The sequence below is a fragment of the Hipposideros armiger genome, unplaced genomic scaffold, assembly GCF_001890085.2.
Source record: "Hipposideros armiger isolate ML-2016 unplaced genomic scaffold, ASM189008v1 scaffold_257, whole genome shotgun sequence".
Lineage (NCBI taxonomy): Eukaryota > Metazoa > Chordata > Mammalia > Chiroptera > Hipposideridae > Hipposideros > Hipposideros armiger.
This window is the reverse complement of record NW_017731607.1, coordinates 626,797-650,176: the sequence shown is the minus strand read 5'-3', so window position 1 is coordinate 650,176 and position 23,380 is coordinate 626,797. Positions and strand designations below refer to the sequence as shown.

The following is a 23,380-nucleotide window of genomic DNA, read 5'->3' as shown; positions in this document are numbered from 1 at the left end:
AAATCACACTATACTTAGGGTTCCACCGACATGACAATCAATGGAGATATCCAGCTCTGAGCCAGGTCCCATCTCTCTGAAGATACCCTAGTTTCAGTTTGAAACTTCCTGGGGAAAAGGATGATTCTTGTTCAATGGGGCTTTTCCTAGGTTTGTTTACTTAACTTACGGCACATAGAAGGGGTCAGGCCTGGCCTAGAACAGAAGCCTTTGCTCCCTGTACTAGGGAGCATGGGCGCCCCAGGGGAGGGTATCATGTTTCCTCTGCCCTGTCCAGAGTCCGGACAACAGCTACTCAGACCCAGCAGCTGCCACAAGCAATGCAAGCTATCTCGTCAGACTTGACTTTTCAGAGAAGTGCAAGTCCAAATGCCTTTGCGAAATCCCCAAATGTTTTAATGTTGGGAACGAATCCCATTAAAAACAATCACAACAAAACCCCTGGGCAGCAAAGCAGAAGGCCCTGGGAGTAACCTCAAGACAGATGCCAAGTCACAATTTCAGTTTCACTTCCTCTAAAGAGATGTCAGTGCATTCTGTTTCTTGAATGATTTTGTTTGCAAGCACATTGCAAAAAAAACCCCACACTTTTACATTTTTTTTTTTAAACCGTGTCTCTGAGAGGGCAAAGACTTAATACTCTGGGAGGTCACTGCCTGCTCAGAACTTTCCCTGGGGCTAGTCGGTGTGCTTCGTGCTTCCCCAGAGAGTGATCTGACCCTGCTTTCTGCCAAGGGCAGGTGCTATGGAACGGTCTGAGGACAATAAGGACACGCTGGGCCCAGCTATTGATGAGAAATATGCGTATGCATTCCTTGGCATCACTAGCTGGTGAATTACACCAGCGAGGGATGACTTTGGGGCTGTCCCTTTAAAAAGGAAGCACGCTGCACGCTACTAGGCAAGCTCCTCCTCCAGGGAGGTTCCTTTAAATGAAAGCCAGCTGTCTGGGCCTCCGTTTTACTCTTGAGCAATACCTGCCATTGAGGATCGCTCCCCAGGAGGCAGCAGCCTGTCAACATGGCTCAGGAGTTCGTGAATGGCAAAATCCATCCTGGGAAGGTGGTGGTGTTCATCAAGCCCACCTGCCCTTACTGCAGACGGACCCAAGAGCTCCTCCATAAATATCCTTTCAAACAAGGGACTTTGGAATTTGTTGATATCACAGCCACCGGTGACACAGATGAGATTCAAAATTATTTGCAAGCGCTCACAGGAGCCAGAACGGTGAGTCTGGGGTTTTGTTCTAAAAGGTTTGGGGAAAGACTCCCCGATTCCTTTTTCTTGTCAGGGCTGTGAAGGGTACGCCTGTGCTTTTCTCTAGGACACCGCTAGGGCTCCGTCACTCAAGGCGCCTGGGAGGGCTGTGCAGGGTGGGGGAGGGTGCCTGAGAGAAGACACTGCTCCCTCGAATGGGCGGCTGGACCGCAGCCAATGTCCTCTTAGAGCTCAGGAGGGGACACAGCTGATTGTGCTGGGCGTTAGGGTCCATGGGCCCAGCAGCTGTCTGCAGTCACTGAGGAATTATCTGGAGTCTTTGTTTTAAGCACCGCTGTGAAGTGACATTTTTCAGCGTGCAGGGCTGGGGGTGGAAGGTGGGGTGGAGGGGCCAACTGTGGCCTGTACGTCTGTTGTCCGCATGGGAATCCTGTGTACTCTTTTTCTGTTTTCCCGTGGCCACGTGGGATCTGCTGCCCTTCAGTCTTCTCTAGGCTTCCTCTAACCTTAACCAATTTGGCTCCACTTTCTTCCCTATCTAACCCCATACATCGGAAATAACCTAACAGCTCATCATTTGCCCCTTGTTCTAAGTTATGGGGTATGTCCAGGCCTGTCATAAAGTCCAGAGGCCCAACCCGGCTCACACAGTGGCTTTGCTGTGTGATCTTGGGCAAGTCACCACTCTGGGGTCCTTAAGGACCTCCTTGGCTGCAAGACCGGACTAGAGTTGATGACCTCTAAGTCCCCTTTGCCATGAATAGACCAAAGGACCACCTAACAACTGCTGTCCTGTATCTGAAGTCTTCCTCTTCCTCAGCACTCTCAGCTTCTTGTGGGATGCCCAGCCAACCAGATTGCCTGTATCAATTCTGGCGCTGGCTGGGGGGAATGGTGCCCCAACCAGCTCACCCAAGCTCCCCTTTCAGCGCACACTCGAGGACACAGTGTTTGCAAGAGCACATATCCTGGTTCAATTTTCGTTGGGCTTACAGGGCTTTCTTTAGGTTCTCAGTGTAAAGCACAGGAGGCTGTTTCTCTCTCCAGTAACAAATCAGCATTCTGGGGCCAAGGGAGGCTAAGCATGTCATACTATTGATGCCAGGGCCCCAGCTGTGCAGCTGTGAGCTGAGGACACCAACAACTGTACAGGCTGCCTGGGCACTGAGGGAGAGGGCCGTGCAAGCACTGCCACGGCCCCCACTGTGATGGCTCCTTCTCTGGCAGTGGTTTCTAAACGTTGCTGCACATTAGACTCACCTGAGGGTTTTTAAAAACAATATCCTGATGCCCAAGTCATACCCCATACCAATTAAATCACCATGTTGGAGGTGGGAACCAGGCCTCAGTAGTTTTAAAGACTCCTAGGTAAAAGGGTACAAACTTTCAGTTATGAGTAAATTCTAGGGATCTAATGTGCAGCATGGTGATTACAGTTAATAATACTGTAATGTATACTTCAAATTTGCAAAGAGAGATCTTAAGTGTTCTCACCACACACAAAAATGATAACCATGTGAGGTGATAGATGTACTAATTTGATTATGGTAATTATTTTACAATGTATACATATATTAAACCATGACATTTTGCATCTTACTATACACAAATTTATTTGTCAATTATTCCTCAGTAAAACTGGAAGGAAAGTAAAGGTTTATTTCCTATCTAAAAAAAAAAAAATCCCCAAGTGATTGCGATTTGCAAAAAGTTTTGGGATCTATGGCTTTCAGCTGGGCAGCACCTATTCTTTAGCAGGAAAAACAAACCCTTTCAGGCATTCATTCAACAAATGTTTTTTTTCATTTCTTTGTAAAGCAATGATTTTTCTTCCGGTGGCCTTTAAAGCTTGTTTTCTGAACTTTTAAAAATATTATTCACAGGTTCTCGAGTCCTAAATGCTTTTCTCCAAGGGGGAAGAACAAATCCTTTCAAGTTTTATGAGTCATGGCCCCCAATAGTGATGGGTTTATATTCGAAGAGGTTGAAACCTTAAAAGCAGTTGCCATCTTCCTTATCCTGTTAGGACCTGTGGCACTGCATGTCAGTCAGAGCTCAGCAGAAAGTGACTGATGACAGGAACTCATGCCTCCAGTCAGGCCATGTACCTGGAGAAAGCTGCTAGAGCCACAGCTCCTGGGTCAGTGCCTTCATTTATTCCTTCTCTAAAAATTTTCTTTTCTTCAGGTAGATTTTGAGTTTCTGACCTCAATCATTTTCCTTCTCTGAAGAGCTTCTTTGACCATTTCTTGCAAGGCAGATCTATCGGCAACAGAGTCCCTCAATTTTTGTGTGAGAACGACTTTTGTTTCTCCATCAGTTTTGAAGGATACTTTTGTGGGCTACAAGAAATGTTTTAAAGCATCTAGTCGGCACTTGTCTGGACATTGGAAACACCTCCATGAACAAAACAAACAGGAACGCCTGCCTTTGTGGAACTTACATCCTAGTAAAGACAATAAATAAAATAGTATGCTGGAAGGTGGTGAGTGATATGTGCTATGGAGAGAGACCAAGTAGGGAAGGGAGGTAGCAGGTGGCAGCAAGGCACAGTTTTAAATGGAGCCCCTGGGGCCTCACTGATTTGAGTAGGTCTCTAAAGGAGCAAGGCGTGCAGAAATTTAGGGGTCAGAGTGTTTCCGTGGGAACAGAAGGCACAAAGGGTCAGCCTTATAAGGAGGCCCGTGTGCCTGGAGCACTGTAAGCTAGCTGGACAGGAGGAGGAGATGAGGTCTGGGAGATAACGAGGTACAGGTTGGGAAGGCCTTTTCAAGCTATCATGACTGGCTGGTGACATGAGATGAGCAGAGAGCAGTGATCCGATCTGCCTTAGGTTTGAAAGGATCACTCTGGTGGCTGTGGGGACAAGAGGCTGTAGGGAGGACAGGGTGATGGTTGAAACTGAGAGACATCTGGAGGCTAGCGCTTTAATTCAGATGAGAAATGATGGTGGTTTGTACCAGGGACATAGCCAAGGAGGCGGTGAGGAGTGTTGTCGGGGAGTAGCTTTGGGTCGCCGATCTGAGTAACCTCAGAGCTCAGTGATGCCACCTAGCTGAGGCTGGGACAAACCTGCTCCAGGAGAGTAAGAGCCCCCAAGTTACCAAGCTTGTTTATGGTGGCAGTTCTCCTTCTGCTTCTTGACAGTAACAGACTCTCAAGTTCCACTGAAAAGGGACATGGGGCCGGAAAACGGGAATGCGGTGGGCGCTGAGGGTGCATTTCTGCTTCCTTCCTAACTGAATCAGGCTTCCTGTTTTGTCACCACAGCTCCCCGCCTCCCCGCCCCCCAACACACACAAACACACACACACACACACAGTGTTGGGTGCAGCTTGTAATTCTGCTCCCTCTGGGGTGACAGGAACTGGTGACTTTAAGGTGGTTTTGCTGCTTTGGAGACTGGAAGGTGGGCGTAAGGGGCACAAGGCCTTTCAGTTCTCAGGCGAGCCAGCTGCCTTGCCAGATGGTGTGCACAAAACTCTGCCCTGGAGATGGCCCGATCGCATTTCAGGGCCTGTCTCTGGTGTCTGGGGGTGGCTGTAGGGCTGTGAGTTTTCAAAGCCTCAGGCACCCTGGGAAGAATGAACAGCTGCTCACTGTCAGCCTGTCGGTTTTGCAAACATGCTCCGTGGAGTGGCCGTGTCAGCATCACCTGGGAACTTGTCAAAGATGCAAATTCTGGGCCCCCAACCCAGATCTCCTGTATCAGAAATTGGGGGTGGGAGTGGGGGAGCAGAAATCTGTGTTTTAACAAGGCTTTTGGCGGTTCTGGTGCATGTTTCACTGTCTAAGGAGAAGGCTCCTTGTTTCTCAGGGCCTTCTCTCCAACTAACTTCACTCACACTCTCGTGGCCAATACCTTCCTCACAGGTGGAGGTGAATCAAGCTGTAGGAATGGTGACCATTGCTCAATTCTTTGTGGAAAGATATAAAAGTTCAAGAATGAATATACCTCTTCTTATTTTAGGCTCGGGTTATTTCTATTTCATTAGGCGCTGCCTTCAACAGGAGTTCTGCAGTATAAATATGTTAGGATTACATTAGGATTGTATTTACTGTTACAATGGACCACAGCCACGGGTTCTTGGGGAGACAGAGCCAAAAGGCCCTACTAATTTGTGGGAGGTGCTTTATTTTTCTCTAAAATAATGGCCAGCCCCCAGGGGGATACCTAGGTTTCTGACCTCGGTTTTCTGCAGCTGTTCTTCCTTCAGCTCGTCAAAGCAATGCCGCCTCAATGCCACTTTCCTTTTGCAAGGTCCCCACACACAGGCAGGTGGTGCCAGTGGCAGCACCTTCTGCAACTTCAGGAGACACACCCAGGCTTTCTCTCTGGAACGCAGGTCTGTGTGCTCTTTCCCACTGGGGGGGCACAGGAAGTTGCTGTGGAAATGCAGTGCAGGACTTCTGTTTAAGTGTTTGGCCTTCATTTTTAAAGCCCAATTCCACCCAGGCTCCCTTCTTAATAAAAATGTTAGGACACAGCTGAACTAACTCAGCCCTTGTTCTCTTCTCTTTCACTTTTTAAAAAGTTCATTTGAATTCTGATGCCTTCTGAGGAAAACCAAAAGCTTTGAGAATATGCTTCCCGCGTCTTCTCTTTCACTTCTCCCGCCCCTTGTGGTATGTTCCCAGCGTTCAGGAAGATGACCTGTTTGCTTCTGACCACTCAGGTGACCTTTGTCGTGCTTGTTTCTTCACTGCCTGTTAGACTTTCTGTAACATCCTTGGCCTGGAAGCTGTTTGGGCCAGAGTGAGAGAACGCTCTCCTCCTCCAGGATTCCAAAAGCCCAAGGGACTTCTGCAATGTGCCTGCACCAAGCAACAGGGCGGGGGCTGAGTGTGGCTGGATGAACGCATGCCGCAGATGTCATGACCGCGTCAGCCTGTTTGCCTTGGGTGACCCACCAGGGCAGGTGTGACACGAAAGCAGAGGAATGGCCTTGCTCCCCGAGGGGCAGCCCTTAAACATCTTATGATGATAGGCCAGGAATTAAAGAAGGAGACTAACATACCACCACCCCTTCTGCAGCTGAGGACAGAGCCCATAACAGGGAGAGATGACTGTAAATCTAAAAATCAGAGACAGGGACCTAATGCAAAATGTTTCCAGCTACACTGAGAAACAAACTCCTTCCTGGTTGCCATGGCTGTCACTTTAAGGTCTCAGGTGTGGTCCCAGCTGCACAGAAACCAGATTTCAATCAGGTTGGTCTAGCGGCAGCCAACCAAAATTCTTTCCCCGAAATATGCTTCTGCAGAGTGAAAATTTTAAATCACTTTGACACGTTAGACAGTCTTATGCACAGCACAACTCAATTTGAAAAACATCTTGGCCTAAAAACATTCTCTAATGTATAATTTTATGCTTAGAATGAAGTTTTGACCTGAAATACACGAGGAGACTGTAAAGTGATTTGAAAAGCTTTGGATCATGGGAAATATTTAGAGGAAGGATAAAATGTCATTCTCCCTAACCTAATAATTAAATTCCTTAAATGTCCTGGCTTGTTTGCTTTTTCAGGTACCTCGGGTCTTTATCGGTAAAGAGTGTATAGGTGGATTCACTGATCTAGAAAAGATGCATCAGAGTGGGGAACTTCTGACACAGCTAAAGCAAATTGGAGTTCTACAGTAATTATAGGTGAGTGACAGGGGATGGGGGCTTGGAACACTGGGAGATAGTGGAATTCTACTGCCATATTTTATTATAATCTAGGAAGGCACTCTGGCTTGGGAAAGAATGATTGGGAATGATCTGAGGAACTGTAATGTCATTTATGAATTTCCCATTGTACAAAGAAATTGTGTCAATGGGAGAAAGCTTTTGCTAAATTTTCATTTAACAAATATTTGTTGAGCATTTACTATGTGCCAGACACTACTAGGCACTGGGAAGATTGTGATGAACAAAAAAGATAACATGGAATTTATATTCTACAGAGCTAGACATACCAAAACTAAGTAAATAATTTCTGAAACAAATGAATAGAATAATAGAATATGGCGGGGGGGAGGGAGCAAATTTAGCTAATAGTGTGAGGGGAGGCCTTTCTCAGAAGGGATGGCTGAGCTGAGACCTGGAGACAGCCAGGTAAAGGTGAAGCAGAAGAGTGTTTCAGACAGAGGGAATAGCATGTGCAAAGGCCCTGAGGTGACAACAAGTATAGAATATCCAAGGATTAGAAGGCAAGCAAGAGCAGACTGAGTCAAGTGCAATGACAAGGAAGAGTAGTAAGGAATGTGGGCACAGGGGCTGGAGCTCACAGGCCATGGTAAGCAATTGGATTATAAATGCAAAGTGATCAAGGTAATTTTGCTTCACCTGTGTTCACACTGCAGCTCAATTCAATCTAATGGGCTTCCCAAACACCAAAACCAAGTTTTCTAATGGTGATCCTTGGCTGAATGGAGAACCTTAGGGTGATGAACTCTTTAGAAAGGAACCAGGATACTTTTGGGGTGTGATGAGCTCCCCTCTCCCCCAGCTCTTGTTAGTAGGGCTAGCTAGCTTCTAACTAGGCCAATTCTACTGATTCATACACAGAGAGACTCAGTGGCTGTTTTTTAGTCAAAGGAAACATTTGTGGTTGTTAAATCAAAATGTTCTTTGAGGGATATTATGGCCCACTAATTAATAACTTACCCTTTAGCAATGAGTATATATAATTTATGGAGGTTACTCAGAATAGCCACAGAAGTTAAAAAAAAAAAAAGGTTCTGAAAAAATACAATGCAATCCCTTGATATAAAAGTCAATATTAAAAACCTTCTAAGCACAACTCTACAATATTATCACAGCAGGTGAACACTATGTCTGTTTGTGTTAGCTTTCTCACCCCATGCACTAAAGCACTCAAAACCCAANGGGTTTTCATGCTCCACACAGTGTCTATGCCACACAGTTAGATGCCGATGACCTCTTCTCATTGACGGGCCCTTGTTCCTCCTGGGTCCCTTTTGTGGTGTCCTGAATGTTGGAAGGGGAGACCTGTAGAGACCCATCCTTAGGCATCAGAGAGAGAGAGGAAAGATGAGACCCCTTTGCCTTGGTAGCCAGATGAGGTGTGGGAGAGCAGGACAGCGATGCAGTGCCATGGCAGGCTTTGGGGAAGCTGCAAATGTGTGGTCCAGGGTTTCTACAGCTGTGTGCTGCCAGCGCCTGGCCACCCTCTTCCATGCTGTACCCCCATCAGCCATGGAGACAGACAAGCACTTCATCTCTCTCCCCTTCCTTCACCGATTTCACTGGCTACGCGTTCAACATCTGCTTTCCTGCTGTTGGGACAACGGGACCAGCTCCTCTCAGAGCAGTGGAGCCTAGGAAGAGCTCATGGTTGGTCAGGCTGGTTGGGAATGGAGCTGTCACTCAAGGTGGCCCTGTCAGTGCCATCACCCAACTATCATCTCAATACTCAACTATTGGGAAACTCAGCAGGTTCTAGACAGCAGCCACCCACTTCTTCCTCCCAAAGGAGTTGCTATTTGCTTTCCAGGTCATGAGGGAATGAAGCACTTGGTTTCACAAGCCCCGAATGTTGACCCAGTCCTGGAAGAAGAAGCCAACACCCAAACTCGACCATTTCTGCTCTTGCCTGGGTTAGAAGAGGAGCATGAGGACGTGGCTGGAAACAAAGTCTTGCCTCCTCCTGGGGAAGGGTGTGCACAGTTGAGTCTTTGGGTGATGTCACAAGTGAGGAACTCTGCTCAGCAAAACTGTAGCAGGGCCCAAAAGAGACGGACTCAGAGTCAAGACAAAGGTTAAAAAGTGTCAGAGACATCATGCCGTTGCTGAAAGGATTTATTAAGTTCACGTGAAATACCCTCTGTTGATTCCCAGATATTACGGGAAGCTCTTTGTAAGGACTGCAGTTCTCCACTAGAAGATTCAGAGAGACAACAAAAACAAAAACAAAAAACAGTGAAATAGATGCTCTANAGGGAATTGAGGGTGTTTTTTACCTTTCCAAGAAAATCCAATTCTTTGTATTTTTTCCTAGCAGAGCAGACCCCAGGCTGATCTCAGCTGGATGTCATTGCAAATGATGGCAGCACTTTCTGGTGGATGGATCGCGGGCTACCTTTATCCAGCTACAGCAACTGAAATTCTGAAATATGTAAACCAAAAAAATGGGAGGGGACGATTGGGGGCAAAACCATGCTTTTCTTTTCTTGACTCAATATTAAGTGGACCCACTTGGCCCAAACCACAGGTCTGAGAAGGTTGATGGACGTCTTGGGTTTCTTCTGGATTGGCCCCTGGGTTCCAAAAGACCATGAGAATTATGGCTTAGGATTCACTCACTGACCCAAAAAGTTCTTTCTCTTTGGCACGTGGTCCTCACTGTTCTTCATGTGCTAGGACTTCTCTACCTCTAAGACAGTATTTCTCAGCCAATTTCATCCCAGCCCCCCTAGGAGGAATTTAGAGTTGGTTTTCTGCTACTGCCTGTAAATTATTCTATTCAGTTTGACTTTACAGTTTGTAGTATGAAATCACTAGGTATTTTGAATGTGCTTTTCCAAACTACATGTGTCTCCCATCACCATCCCACCCCCATCCTATCTGGGGGTGAGAAGCAACGCTCTGAACGAGTGTTCTTAACCTTGACAACTCACAGATCTCATAGGCATTGTTCTACAATTCTGTGAAGGGTCTGAGAACCCAAGTTGAGAAGCGCCACATAAACAGTTCAACACAATGGGTCTTCACTTGGTGCTCTAGGGATCAGAGGTCCAAGCGCAGATGCTGTGACCGCGTGTTAACACTGTGTGATATATGATGATCATCCAGGAATGAACAAGGGTGTATTTGTTTGTTTAGATCAATAATGAGAGTCAAACATAAAATTTTAAACATTTTATAGACAACTTGCAACACTCCCCCCCAAGAATATGTCTGTGAAAGTAACCAAATTTGAGAAACACTGTCCTGAATTATTTTCTCTCCTCCCCCGCCACTCTATGAAAACTGAAGGAATCCCTCATTGTGAAGTATGTTCTAGAATTGCAAGATAAAGTTAATTTTCCTTTTGCAGTCTCTAGTGTGAAAGGTTAATTTCTTTTCTAATAAAGAAGTACTCATAGATGACACAGTGATATTTGTCCAATTCTTTTCTTTGTTTTCAAGACCTTAAGGAATGCTATTACTGTGAGATACACTGATTTGAAGCTTTATTCATGTTTGTCCCTGCCATTATAAATAAAGGCACATGCTATTGTCCTTCACTGAGTACAAATGGTTGATGTGATTTTTAAATTTCATGCTGAAATGACAATTCGAATATGTCAACACTAGCCTACTGAATAATGTTTGGGTTTTAATAATAGTCTTATTCATTTCATATTCCATCTTTCCATTTCTTACCTAATACCCTTGTACTTTTGCCTTCCACTGTCTTCCTTTATGTGCCCCAGCCACTCCCTTCAACCAGATTGCTGTGAATTGTGCCTGTTGTGCAGGTTACGCACTGTGCAACACTATGAATGCCTCCTTCTGGAGGCTGTGCGGTGTGCAACCTGCAGTCCCTGATCCACTCCAGCCCACTGGTTTGTGCCTCTCACACTTGTGTCCTTCCTTGTTCACTGTGTTTCTTCTCCTTTGTTCTACTTTCAAAGTCCTCCTTCAAGGCCTGATTTACTGACTATCTCCCCATACCTACCCTCTCTCCTCGCTGCTTTTCTAAGAAAGCCATCGCTCCCTCTTCTGGAATCCTAAAGCACCCTGCATTTTGGGTACTTCGCCACTCTCCTCAGGTTGTAGTATAGTTAATCATCTGTACTGGTCTCTTGCCAGATTCAGAAATACTGTATTCAAAGGCCAAGGGGCTCAACTTAAACATCTGCGTATACCCAGTTTCTAGCACCTAGGTTCTATTTTATCAAAGCAATGCATGCATGTACTTTAAAATGTCACTCCTACTCTACACCTCCCAAACCCCAGTCTTTGCCATACATTTATCCGTTTCAAGGGTATTAAAGCCTATTTAGAAATATTGTAAAATGTATTAGGTATATATAAGAGTGTATAGCAGGCATAGTTCTATTTAAATTAACACCCAGGTATCTGCCTCCTTGGTTAAGAAATGAAGCACCTATATAACAGTGTTTCTAAGATACCAAGAAAGTACGTTGGGGGCCCATGTGCCCCTTACCAATGAATTCCCTTCCTCCCTCCACAGAGGTACTCTAGCTCATTTCTGTTGTAATCAGTCTGATGCTTCTCTTCACAGTTTTACTCTACAATACCCCTAAGCAATACATTTTAGTTTTGAAAAGCAATAGCAAACGCCAACCTAGCTGCGTAAGAAAGGGCAATACAATCACAGTCAGATGAACAACCCCAGGAGGTCAGCTGAACAGAGAGGCTCAGCTTCCCTGGCAGTTTATGAGACGGGTGGTCCTGTGTGAGTCCTTGGAAACACTGGGCACCGGGGGTCTGGGAGACTATTGTGTGAACAGGTAATGGGCACCTCCCAAAAATATGGTCAACAGAAGTGGGCTGCTCTGCCTTTTCTGCTTCCGTGGTCCACTTCCAGCTTGCAGAAACAGGTCAAAGAGTACACCACCCTTATCTAGACACGTGTGGCATGGAGAACAGAAATGTCATCAGTACAAGGCAAGCTAAGGACAGATAAGAATCTGCTTCAGGGTCATTTAGGCTTTCTTGCCTCAGGTTAAAAAAAAAAGATACAACAGGAGAGCCCTTAACATGGAGGATTACACTGCTCCAATCTGCACTGGGTGCCCTCTACATCGGGGCACAGCTCTCTCCTTGGGTCTCCCTTTACTCGTCCTGGGCATTCCATTCCCTCTCTCCTCTCCTGGGGTGGACCTCCTGGTTCCCACACCATATACACACATCCATCTACACACACACACACACACACACACACACACACACACATACATACATAGACTGGGGGTGCCAAAAAAACGTATACACATGACTTGTATTCATCTTTTGTTATAGGTATTTATTGAATATTACAATTTTAATAGTTTTCCTTTCTTAAAATATATATACATTTTTGGCACCCTCTGTATATACTATATCTATATCTTTTCATCTATCTATATACTGCTACAATAATGACATAAAATTGTAAATTGTGATAGCTTCTCTCTCTCTCTTGTAACAGTCCAGAGGCAGGCAGGTGGCTTTGCTCCATAAAAGTCGCATCAGCCCAGAAGCTGTCTGCACCACTTCTGCTCACATCCCACTAGCCAGGACTTCATTCATGGCTGCACTTAGCTGCAGGGGAGGCTCTGCAGTGGTGTCCCTCCTGAGAAGCCTCTTGCCTGGCTAACTCTGAGGGACGTCTGTGTCAAAAGAAATTAGAGGGAAATTCACAAGCTGTGTCTGTTTTTTAGTCTTCTTTTTCATTTCAGAGAACCATATATCCTCCATAGGTTTTAAGAAAGAGAATGGGAAGTAAACTTTTTGAAACTCTCTGAAAATATTGTCGTTCTACCCTCATATCTGATGATAGTTCGTCTGGTTATAGCTCCTAGTTGGAAGTCATTTTCCTCCAGAAGTTAGAAGGCACTGCTCATTGTCTTTTGCTTTCAGTGTTGTTTAAGTCTGAAGCCATTCTGAGTCTTGATCCTGTGTGGGTGACCTGTTTGGTTATCTTGTTTGTTTTATACTCTGGAAGCTTACAAAATCTTCCCTTTGGGCTTTGTGCTCTGAAATACCACAGTGATGTGCCTTGGTGAGGGTCTATTTTCATATTTTATGGGGGTTACTTGAAGGTTTCATGGGCCCATTGGGAATTTTATTGGATTATTTTACGGCTACTTTCCTTCCCTTCATTGTCTGTGTTCTCTTTCTGGAACTCCTAGTAATCAGACATTGTTCTCTAATTTTTGTTATATTTTCTTTCCTATTTTCTATCTCTTTTTTTCCTGAAGAATTTACTCTTTATCTTGTTTTTCTATTGAGTTTTTAATTTCTGGTATCACATTTTAAAATTTTCTGATAGTTCTTCAATATTACCTGAATGTTCCTTTTTATAGAATTGTTTGTTTCATAAAAGCAGTACCTTATCTCTTTGAGGCTATTGTGACTTTTTTTTGTTTCCAGCTATGATTTTTTCTTATTTCTAAGAGTTCTCTTGTTCTTGGATGTTTCCTTTTTTTCTTTGTTCTTGTTTTATGAAGGCTTTTTTTTTAATCTCTGAAAGGATATTAATTATAGTTGGGGCTTTTTGAAAAGCTGTATTCTGATTCCTGTATCTTCTCTGTTCCCTGAGTCCCTGTCTTCTGTTGCTGTTTTATATTTGAACGCCTTCCAGTGTTCTGCACTGAGCACTTGAGATCTGGCTGTCTGTAAATATTCAATGATGCAACAAAAACGGATTGGAAGATTTATGTGCATAGACTGGGCTTGTCAAATGGCGGGCTTCACCATAGAATATTTGTACAAATGTCACCTTCTAAGCAAGGCTTTCCATATCACCCAATTAAAAAATGTCACTGGCATTCCCTCTACCTCTTCTTTGTTGTTTTTCTCTATAGCATTTATCACCTAATATGTTATATGTTACTTATTTAGTTTACTGTCTGTCTTCACCACTAAAATCTAAACCCCTTGAGGCCAGGAACTTGTATCTGTGTATTTATTGCTCTGTCTACAGCACTGAGAAGACTACCTGCATATTGTAGACACTTGATCAATGTCTGTTAGCTGAATGAATGAATGAATGAATGAATGAATGAATGAATAAAGAAATGATCAGGTGCAGATCCTCCAACTGTTAGTTCCTAGACCTTTTTCTTTTGAGCCGTTCACTTTTCCCATTCCACAGCTGGGGGGTGGGGACTTGCCTCCATTTCTGGCTGCCAAACAGAGAAAAGGGATAGAGCAACCCCCCTGGTCAGTGTGCAGTCTATTCTGTAATCTCCTGTTTTCTGAAGCTCCTGGTGGAGTAATTCTGTGTAAAATGCAGGGATAGAAAGGACTATCATCCAAAGAGCACAGAAGTTGGCACAAGAGGCTGGCAGAGGAAAACAACAAGAATAACCAGGCAAACATTCCTAGCCAAAGCTCTGCTCCTGTTTACTTAAAAAGCAAGTGATTCAATCTCCTATGCATGTCTCATTTTAATAACTGCCTTCAGTCTGCTGCTTCCAGCCTGGCCCCTGGAGAGGGACAACTGGCAGTCATTCATCTCAATTCAAGGGAGTGCAAAGATGGCCCTGAAGGGGAAGCAACTGCCAGGGGTGATAAATGGGCTTGTGTGGCCCAGGTCATACTATTCATATCCTCAGTGAATATTATTAGGCCATTATCTTGACATTTGGGTGTAAGACAAAGCCATGCTCTCTAATTCACTGCACCATAACAATTGTTAGCGGGTCCTGGGGGAACATTTTAAAGAACTGGGCTTCTGAGATAGTTTAAATAAAATTCCTTTCTTATAATATTAATAGTGATCTATTCTTATTAAATACATTGAATTGAAGGGGCAGAATTTAATCCTACTAATTAGTGGAAGAGAATTCTGGCCTGGTCCCTTTAAGTACAAGTAATATTTAAATATGGGTCTATATTTATGCATAGATTTGTATTTCCGATCCCTAGGTGACTTTTCTGGTGAGCTGTGCAGAGCTGAAGAAAGGAGACAAAAAGGGTATTAGGAGAGCCAATGAAAGCAAAAAACTTTGTGTAATCATGCTGAGTTGCATCTAGTGTCCCTGGGGTTTTATTCCCAAGGGCTCTGCCTTCCAGGTGGGGGTTCTCCCTCCCAGCCAACAGGGCTGTAGCCTCTGTGCAGCAACTGCAGCTGTTTTCTCAGTAGAGAGCACAGCAACTGCCTTCTCACTTTCCTCTTGTGTGCCTTGTGAAATTTGGAATACTTTGTACATAACATCATAAGTAGCTTTTTTATTTTTTAGATTTTTTTTTTTGAATTGGGGGAATTGGGGGATGGGAACAGCGCTGGGGAATTGGGGGAAGGGGAACAGACAAGTTGCCGTCCTTTTGTTCCTCAATCCAGTTGTGGAGGACGTTGCTTCATTGGCTCAAGTTGGCACCATCATTGCGCTCTTCCTGGGCGAGGCAGATTAGTCGCTGGCTTCTGGACGGCCGCTCACTGCGGCTGCTGGCCGCTCACGCTGGCTGCTGGCTACACACGGTAGCCCATGGCAACCCACTGCCACAGGGGCTGCAGCCTATGCCGTCGCCGGCGACTCATGGCAGCCCAGCTCCAGGTTGAGCTGTTGTTCAGCATCTTAGCTGTGGAGGGCAGTGTCACTGGCCCTCATACGTGGGATCCGAACCGGGGACTTCTGGCGTCCCAAGCCAGTTCTTAACCATCGCGCCACTCGGCCGGCCCCAAGTAGCTTTTAAGGTGAGGATTCTGCACTTTTCTTATTAATCTTCCAAGTCAGCCTGAGGATGGGTATAGATCTTCTTTAACACAATCTGTCCTGGGTTCTAACTAGAAGTATCAAACAGGGACCAGAGGATCCACTCTCAGAATGGGAGACCGCCAACTTCTGGGAAGGCCATATTAGAGGACTCAGCTGGAAGCTATGCCCACAAAGGTTGTACCCCAACACCTAGAACATATGAAATGAGTGATAGCAAAGATACAAGGGGCAAGAGGGAGAAGTTAGGATTATTTTGTTATTTTAAGGTATTTACACTACCTGTAAACCAGTATAGTGTTACTTGAAAGTGGCCTTGGAGTAGTTATAAATGTATATTGCAAACTCTAGGGCAACCACTAAAAAAAAAAAAGTTAAAAAAAATTGATATATTATGAGAGGAGGAAAACAATGGAATTATAGAAAATGCTCAATTAAAACCATAAAAGGCAGTGAAAGAATGAAAGCCAAAAATGGGAATAATGAACAAGAGCAATATATAGAAAGCAGTAACAAATATGGTAGATATTAATCCAACTATATCAATAATGTCTTGGAATGTCTATGGTCTAAATATACCAATTAAAAGAAAAAAACTGTCAGAGTGGATCAAAAAATAAGACTCAACTATATGTTGTATACAAGAAAATCACTTTTATGTAATGACACATAAAGATTAAAAGTAAATGGATGGAGAAAGATACACTATGCTAAGATACACTAATTAAAAGAAAGCAAGGGTAGCTACATTAATTTTAGGCAGAGCAGACTTCAATGCGTGTAAAATTACCAAGGATAGAGAGGTGCTACATAAAAATAAAGGATAAATTCTCCAAAAAGGCACAACAATGCTTAACATGTATGTGCCTAACAATAGAGCATAAAAATATATCAAGCAAAAACTGAAAGAACTGCAAGGAACAATAGATGAATTCACTATTATAGTTAGAGACTTCAACTTCAACAGCCCTCTATCAGAAATGAACAGATCGAGCGGGCAGAAAATCAGTAAGGATACAACTGAACTCAACACCACCATCAACCAACTGGATATAATCGAAATCTATAGGCTACATCCAACAATAGCAGAATACACATTCTTCTTAAACTCTCATGGAACATCCACCAGGATAAACCACATTCCGGGCCATAACAAATTTAAAAGAATAGAAATCATACAATGCTCTCAGACCACAGTGGAATTAAGCTAGAAATCAGTAACAGAAAGGTAACTAGAAAATCCTAAAACACATGAGGATTAAACAACACACTTCCAAATAACATATAAGTCAAATAAGAAATCTCAAAAGAAATTTAAAATATATTTGATCTAAATGGAAATGAAATGGCAACTTATCAAAATTTGTGGGATGCAGCCAAAGCAGTGTTTAGATACAGCAGTTCTCAACCTGTGGGTCGCAACCCCTTTGGGGGTCGAACGATCCTTTCACAGGGGTCGCCTAAGACCATTGGAAAACAAAAAGATATTTATATTACGATTCGTAACAGTAGCAAAATTACAGTTATAGAGTAGCAACGAAAATAATTTTATGGTTGGGGGTCACCACAACATGAGGAACTGTATTAAGGGGTCATGGCATTAGGAAGGTTGAGAACCACTGGTTTAGAAGGAAATTTATATCATTGAATACATATATTAAAAAAAATCTAAAACCAGTTATCCAAGCTTCTACTTAGGAAATTATAAAAAGAACAAAAGAAACCCAAGTAAAGCAGAAGAAATAAAAAGTAAAGCAGAAATCAATGAAGTTGAAAACAGGAAATCAATAGAGAAAATCAATAAAACCAAAAGCTGGTTGTTTGAAAAGATCGGTAAAATCAATGTCAGGCTAACTAAGAAAAAAGGAGGAAGAACACAAATTACTAATACCAAAAATGAAAGAGGATACATCACTACAGATCCCATGGACATTAAAAGGATAATAAAGGAACACTGAACAACTCTGTGCCCACAAATTTGATAACCTAGACGAACTGGACCAATTTCTTAAAAGACACAATTTGCCAAAATTCCCACAAGAAGAAACAGACAATCTGAATAGACCTACAGATCTATTAAAGAAATTGAGTCAATAATTAATAACCTTCCAAAACAGAAAACATCATGCCCAGATGGATTCACTAGTGAATTCTGGCAAACATTTAAGAAATTATACCAATTCTCTACTATCTTTTTCAGAGGATAGAAGCAGAGGGACTACTTCCTAACTCATTCCTCCCTCCCTCCCTTCCTTCATTTCTCTTTTTTCCTTTCTCTCTCTTCCTTCCTTTATTTTTTTACAACTTTATTTAGGCATATTTTATAGCTCATGTAACCCACCCATTTCGGTTGTACAATTCAGTGAGAGAACATTCAATACAAGCTATACAGCTGCTACAGGAACTGGCCCAAAAAACCTGAAATTGCTGCTCCACGGGTAGATTTCTGTGGTTTTGAAGCAACATGGATTGAACTCAAATTCTGGTTAGGCTATTTCCTAGCTGTGTACCTGTGGCTAAGCCAATTTATCCAGTTTGCGTGTTTACTATGAGAATTCAAATTAATGAAATTAACTAATCAAATTAAAATTAATTAAAATGAAAGAGGATTAACTGAGAAACCTTACTCTCTGCCTGTTGGGGTTGAACGGGCCCTGCATCCAGCTACTTTTCTGACTTCTTCATACCAGGATATGTTGTTTGTTTTCCAGGCTTTAGCCTTGGGTTACTTACTTAAAATATTAATCACAGGAGTGGTGTGTTAAGACAGTTATAACGTTTGAAAACTCATGATCAAATAAGACCTTGGAATAGTTTCCTGAGAAAGGAGTGGAGGGAAGGCGATGGAGGTAGAGGAGGGGTGATAACCTTGATGACTTCTTGGCCGTGGTGTCAGCCTTTCAAGGAAGCTCCAAGAGTGTGTCCCAGGGACAGATCAAGCGTAGGAGCTTCCATTCCAACCACAGCGGGGTTATTTTACATTTTTCTTACAATGCTTATGGAGGCTGTTTGCTAGTTGGAAGAGCATGTAGGCAGGCTCTTCCCAGCTCTGCCATGTATTAACTACATGGCCTTAGGTTGTTACTCACTGTGTTACTTAGGTTGTTGTCACTGTGTTCATTATCGAATGGAGATACTGACAGCACCTGGCTCACGGGGTTGTTGGAACAATGTGATAGTAACTTACAAAGTGCAATTATTATGTGTATGGCCTCATTTACTCCTCCCAATGAAACTATGAGGTTGCTATATCCACTAGCTCCTTTTTTATAAAAAAGCAAACAAAGGCCAGAGAGAGGCCATTTCACCTGTCTGAGGTCACATAGTGAGAGGCAGAGCTGGGATCTGAATCAGTTCACCTGGGCAGTCTGGCTTCATCATCCCACCATTTAATCATCCCACCAGACTACTTTCCTGTGCTATATTGTCTCTTCTAAAGGCAATAATTCATGCAAAATGCCTGGCACTTAGTAAAAGTGTAACAAATGGTTAACGTTGAATAATAAGTAATGCTTCAATTTCCCTAGCCCCAATCAGTCTACGGAGTTCATACAAACAGTAATAACAGGATTTCACTCAATTATACATCTGCCTGCAGGACAAAAGTCCCTAAGTTTCTCCAAGTTGTTCCTGGGTGTGGAACGTGGCTCTCTTGTCCTTGCACACTTGCCCCTCACGGAAGGGCCTGCCCTTGAAGTCCCTGAGGGTGGGGCCTCACCCGCTTCTGTTGTGAGTGTCCTCTGTGCCCCTCCACAGGGCCAGTCCCTCTGGTCAAGTTCCCTGGTTCCTAAGCAGAAATGGGCACCTGGGCCATCACACTCAACACTGTCAACTTGGACAGTGTGTCCAAGGAATTCTGCTGGGTACCCCATCACCTGTGTCCTGCTACATACAACAGACATTTCTTAAGCAACTAGTGTTTTGGAAACGGTGCTAAAAGATATAAAAAAGAAGATACAAGCAATTAGTATGTCCAGACTGGTACTCTATATAGCCTCTTAAAAACGCCCGTTGCCTACTAATTCTAAGGCCCCATACAAGATCAGCCTTTCTTGCCATGTTCATTAAAATTAATGAGGGTTATAAAATAGAAAGCTGTGTTGTTGATGGCAGCTGTTGTTGTGGTTGTGGTGGTGGTATGTAGCTTAGGAAAACGTCCCAGGCAATTCATGACAATATCTATTAGTAAATAGATATTTAAATGAGCATCTTTACATTTGAATTTTTGCCAAGAAAGTATCTTAACTTTTACTTTCCATCTAGTCAAGAAAAGCATTTGAACCTCTCCTGGGCACTGCAGCACTGTAATCTGCCTTCCTAACCATTACCAGGGCTTCTCAGGGATTTGGGTATGTCCTAATTGACTCTGAGGCAATTTATTCCTCGGAGGAAGTCACTGTAAACTTAGAATATCAACCCTTACTCTTCTTCCAGCCAAGGGGACATAAGACCCAAGAACAACGATGTGTTCAGTTATCTAGGTGAACATGGGGAAAGAATTAGACAAGAGATTTCCAGGAAAATAAACTTAATGGTATACATAAATTTTATGAAAACCAAAACTGAGGGGATTGTAGTTCTTTTTCTACAGCCCTAAACTTATTAAAAGTGAAGGCAAAAGCAAGATACTTCCAATCAGGAGGAGGAAGGGAAACACTCAGAATTCTGAAACAGGCCTGTGTGAGGGGACAGTGGCTACTCAGTAACTCCTGCTACCTGCGATAAGAATGCCTAGGGTTCATAAAACTAGTTTAACCAAACTTGGTCCTACAGGCCCTCTGGCTTGAAAACATTATTTACTTATGATTGTGCTCCAGTATTGCTTCTAATTCTTACAGGGCAGCTGCATCATTTTTTAAAAATCAGAAAACAAAAAGGCAGAGAATTTTCAGGGGGAAGGGAGTATATTCTGAGATGTAGTAAAATCGGTCATTGTAAACAAGATAGGCGCTAAGTCAGAGATGAGTGACTAAGCTCAGCCTTTAAGGGAAATTTCCTGTCTTGGTTAGTTTGTTTTTGAGTTAAAGAGTACTCCTGAGGATTTTTCCAGTCCACGTTTCCAACAAAGGAGAGGGGCTGAGATCCCATCTCCTTTCCACATAATTTTTAAAAATAAGTAATAATATCATGTCCACTAAATTGCATGCTGTTTTCTTTAATGGGAGTAAATAAGAGAGCTCTTTGCTCTGAACACGTAAGAGAATGTCAGACACTCTCATACTAATGCTGATCATTAGCTCATTGTTGAACATGGTAACAGTAGAGTACGACAACTAAGATTTTGAGAACATAGCCAGCGGCGAGCCAGGGAAATCATTCACATGAAGTTAAAGGATCATTTGCATACAAACACCATGCTTAACACTGGGAGCCAGTTCCCTTCTTTACGTAGTCCAATAAGAACTCTTCTGTGCCCCCCAACTCATCCTGCTGCCCAGTCTCCTACAGAGACTCCCAGGCAGAGGTTCAAAAAGGATCATTTTGTACATGTTCTGCATTCCCTCAATGATCCACCACTTATCACTTCTCCATCCTATGTTCATCAACTTCCCAGACAGGCAGCCACCCTAGTCACCAGGTTCCACATGCCAATTGACTGAGGCTACTCCCGACACAGGGCAAACGGAGCTTCAAGTGTGAGCACACTTATTTGCATTTGAAAGTTTTGATCATTGTTCCAGCTGGGTAATGTGGCCTTTCAGTGCCATTTATTTTATATATGCAGTCTATATCTGTCCTTGTGCTCGGTGGAAGGTTGGGGATGGGGTCGCAAAGATAAATCAAGACATGGTCCCTGCCCTCAAAGTATAGCCAAGTAGAAACCACCAACACATAGATACCTAAAATGCAGTAAATGCCATAAAAAAGGTATGAATAAAAAGCTAAGAAAGACTCATGCAGAAGCAATTAATTCTTCCTGGAAAGCGAGAGATACAATGTTTAAGTTGGGCTTTACAGGATATGCAGGTTTGCAAAGTAGACAGGGAATGGAAACCCAAGTCAAGCCATAGAAAGAGTATGAGGTATGCGAGTACACAGGCAATCTGGGTGGACAGTATTGCGTGTCAAGGTAGAAAAGACAGGGTACGTTATGAAAGGTAGTAAGGACTGTGAAGATTCTTCTATAGGCAATACAGGTCTTCTGGAAGGGTGTGTTCCCAGATCAGATTTGTCTCAGAAACACAATTTAGATGGAACTGTGGGGGCTTTCATGGGTTTAGTAGCCTTTACTGACAATTTGGGAACCTTCTGGGGGAAAGGTTGTATTACACAAGGTGTGATCAAACAATACGGTGAATGTTTAAATTTAAAAAAAAAAATATTATTACAATAAAAGACACATTGTCATTAATTCCCCTCAAAATACTCCCCCTCACTTCCAACACACTTATCCTATCTTTCTTGCCATTTTCTGAAGCAGTTCTGGAAGTCCTCTTTCATGAGTGTCTTTAGTTATGCTGTTGTGGCTGCCTCGATGTCCTGAATCATGTTGACTTTGGGGAAGAGCCAGAAGTCGCACGGTGCCAGATCCGGTGAATAAGGTGGATGAAGACACACCATAATTTTATTAGATAGAAACTGCCATATACCAGAAGCGATGTGTGACACGGAGCATTGTCATGATGGAGGATGATTTACAGCACACTTTAAAACACACCTTCTCTCAACCATAGCTCACACCCAACCGACTGCATGGAACAAGTTGAAACTTGTCACACATTGTTACTAAGGTTCAATGCACCACTTCTCATATTGAAGATCCCTGCCTTTCCATTGGATGGCACTCGGCAGCAGCATTCACTGTATTTTGTGATCACAATGGAAAGGCTCCGTGTCACACATTGCTTCTGGTATGGCAATTTCTGTCAAATAAAAACATTACAGTGTGTCCTCATCCACGTTATTCACCAGAACTGGCACCATGTGACTCCTGGCTCTTCCCCAAAGTCAGAATGATTCAGGACATCGAGGCGGCCACGACAGCACAACTAAAGGTACTCACAAAAGAGGACTTCCAGAACTGCTTCAGAAAGTGGCAAGGACGATGGGATATGTGTTTTCTAAGCGAGGGGTAGTATTTTGGGGGGGATTAACAGCAATGTGGTTTTTACTATAATAATTTTTTTTTTTAATTTAAACATTCACTGTAGTTTTTGATCACACCTCATATAGTGCACACTCCATCCTCATGTTAAGGCTGGTCTCTCTCCTCCTATCTGGGCTCCTCAGCTCTGGAAAGTTCCAACTTCTTAACTATGCAGAGCAGCTTCTCTGCTTCTCAAAAGTCTTGGCCCCAGCTACTATTCCAACCTACAGGGACTCACTTCTATGCTCAACAATTATCAAAGCGTTTTTCTAAATAAAGGCAGTTATTTTGTTAAGAGAAATTCTGGTAACAGCTGTTAAATATAATTTTCTATATAAGCTGTACTATAAATTTATCTCATCACATGCATATGAATCATCTAGATTATCAACAATATTCTAAACATTTTTCACACAATGGAAACTATCTATGAAACATAATTATGCTTGAATAATACAAAGCAGTATTCCCAAATTCATTCCAGCATTTTAATATTCAAGATAAAATAACTACAGAATACTATGTTAAACTTGTTGTTGTTTTTTTAAAAAGGTTTATTTGTTACAAAATGTTAAATACTAAAGCTAAAAACATATAAATTCAGGTCAGGCTATATTAAAATACACACATACCCTTCTTTGCAAAATTATTAAAGATTGAATGAAACAGACACTTAAAGTAAAATACTCTTGACATTTT

The 23,380-nt window shown here is 43.0% G+C and overlaps 1 protein-coding gene across 1 annotated transcript; it reads left to right on the top strand.

The window, feature by feature from the left end:
* The first annotated feature begins 924 nt into the window (after positions 1–924).
* Positions 925–10,454, top strand: GLRX (glutaredoxin). Its single transcript, XM_019656287.1, has 3 exons — positions 925–1,227; positions 6,746–6,865; positions 9,225–10,454. The coding sequence occupies exons 1-2, from the start codon at positions 1,021–1,023 to the stop codon at positions 6,857–6,859; spliced, it is 321 nt and encodes a 106-aa protein (XP_019511832.1). The 5' UTR covers positions 925–1,020; the 3' UTR covers positions 6,860–6,865; positions 9,225–10,454.
* Positions 10,455–23,380: the final 12,926 nt, after the last annotated feature.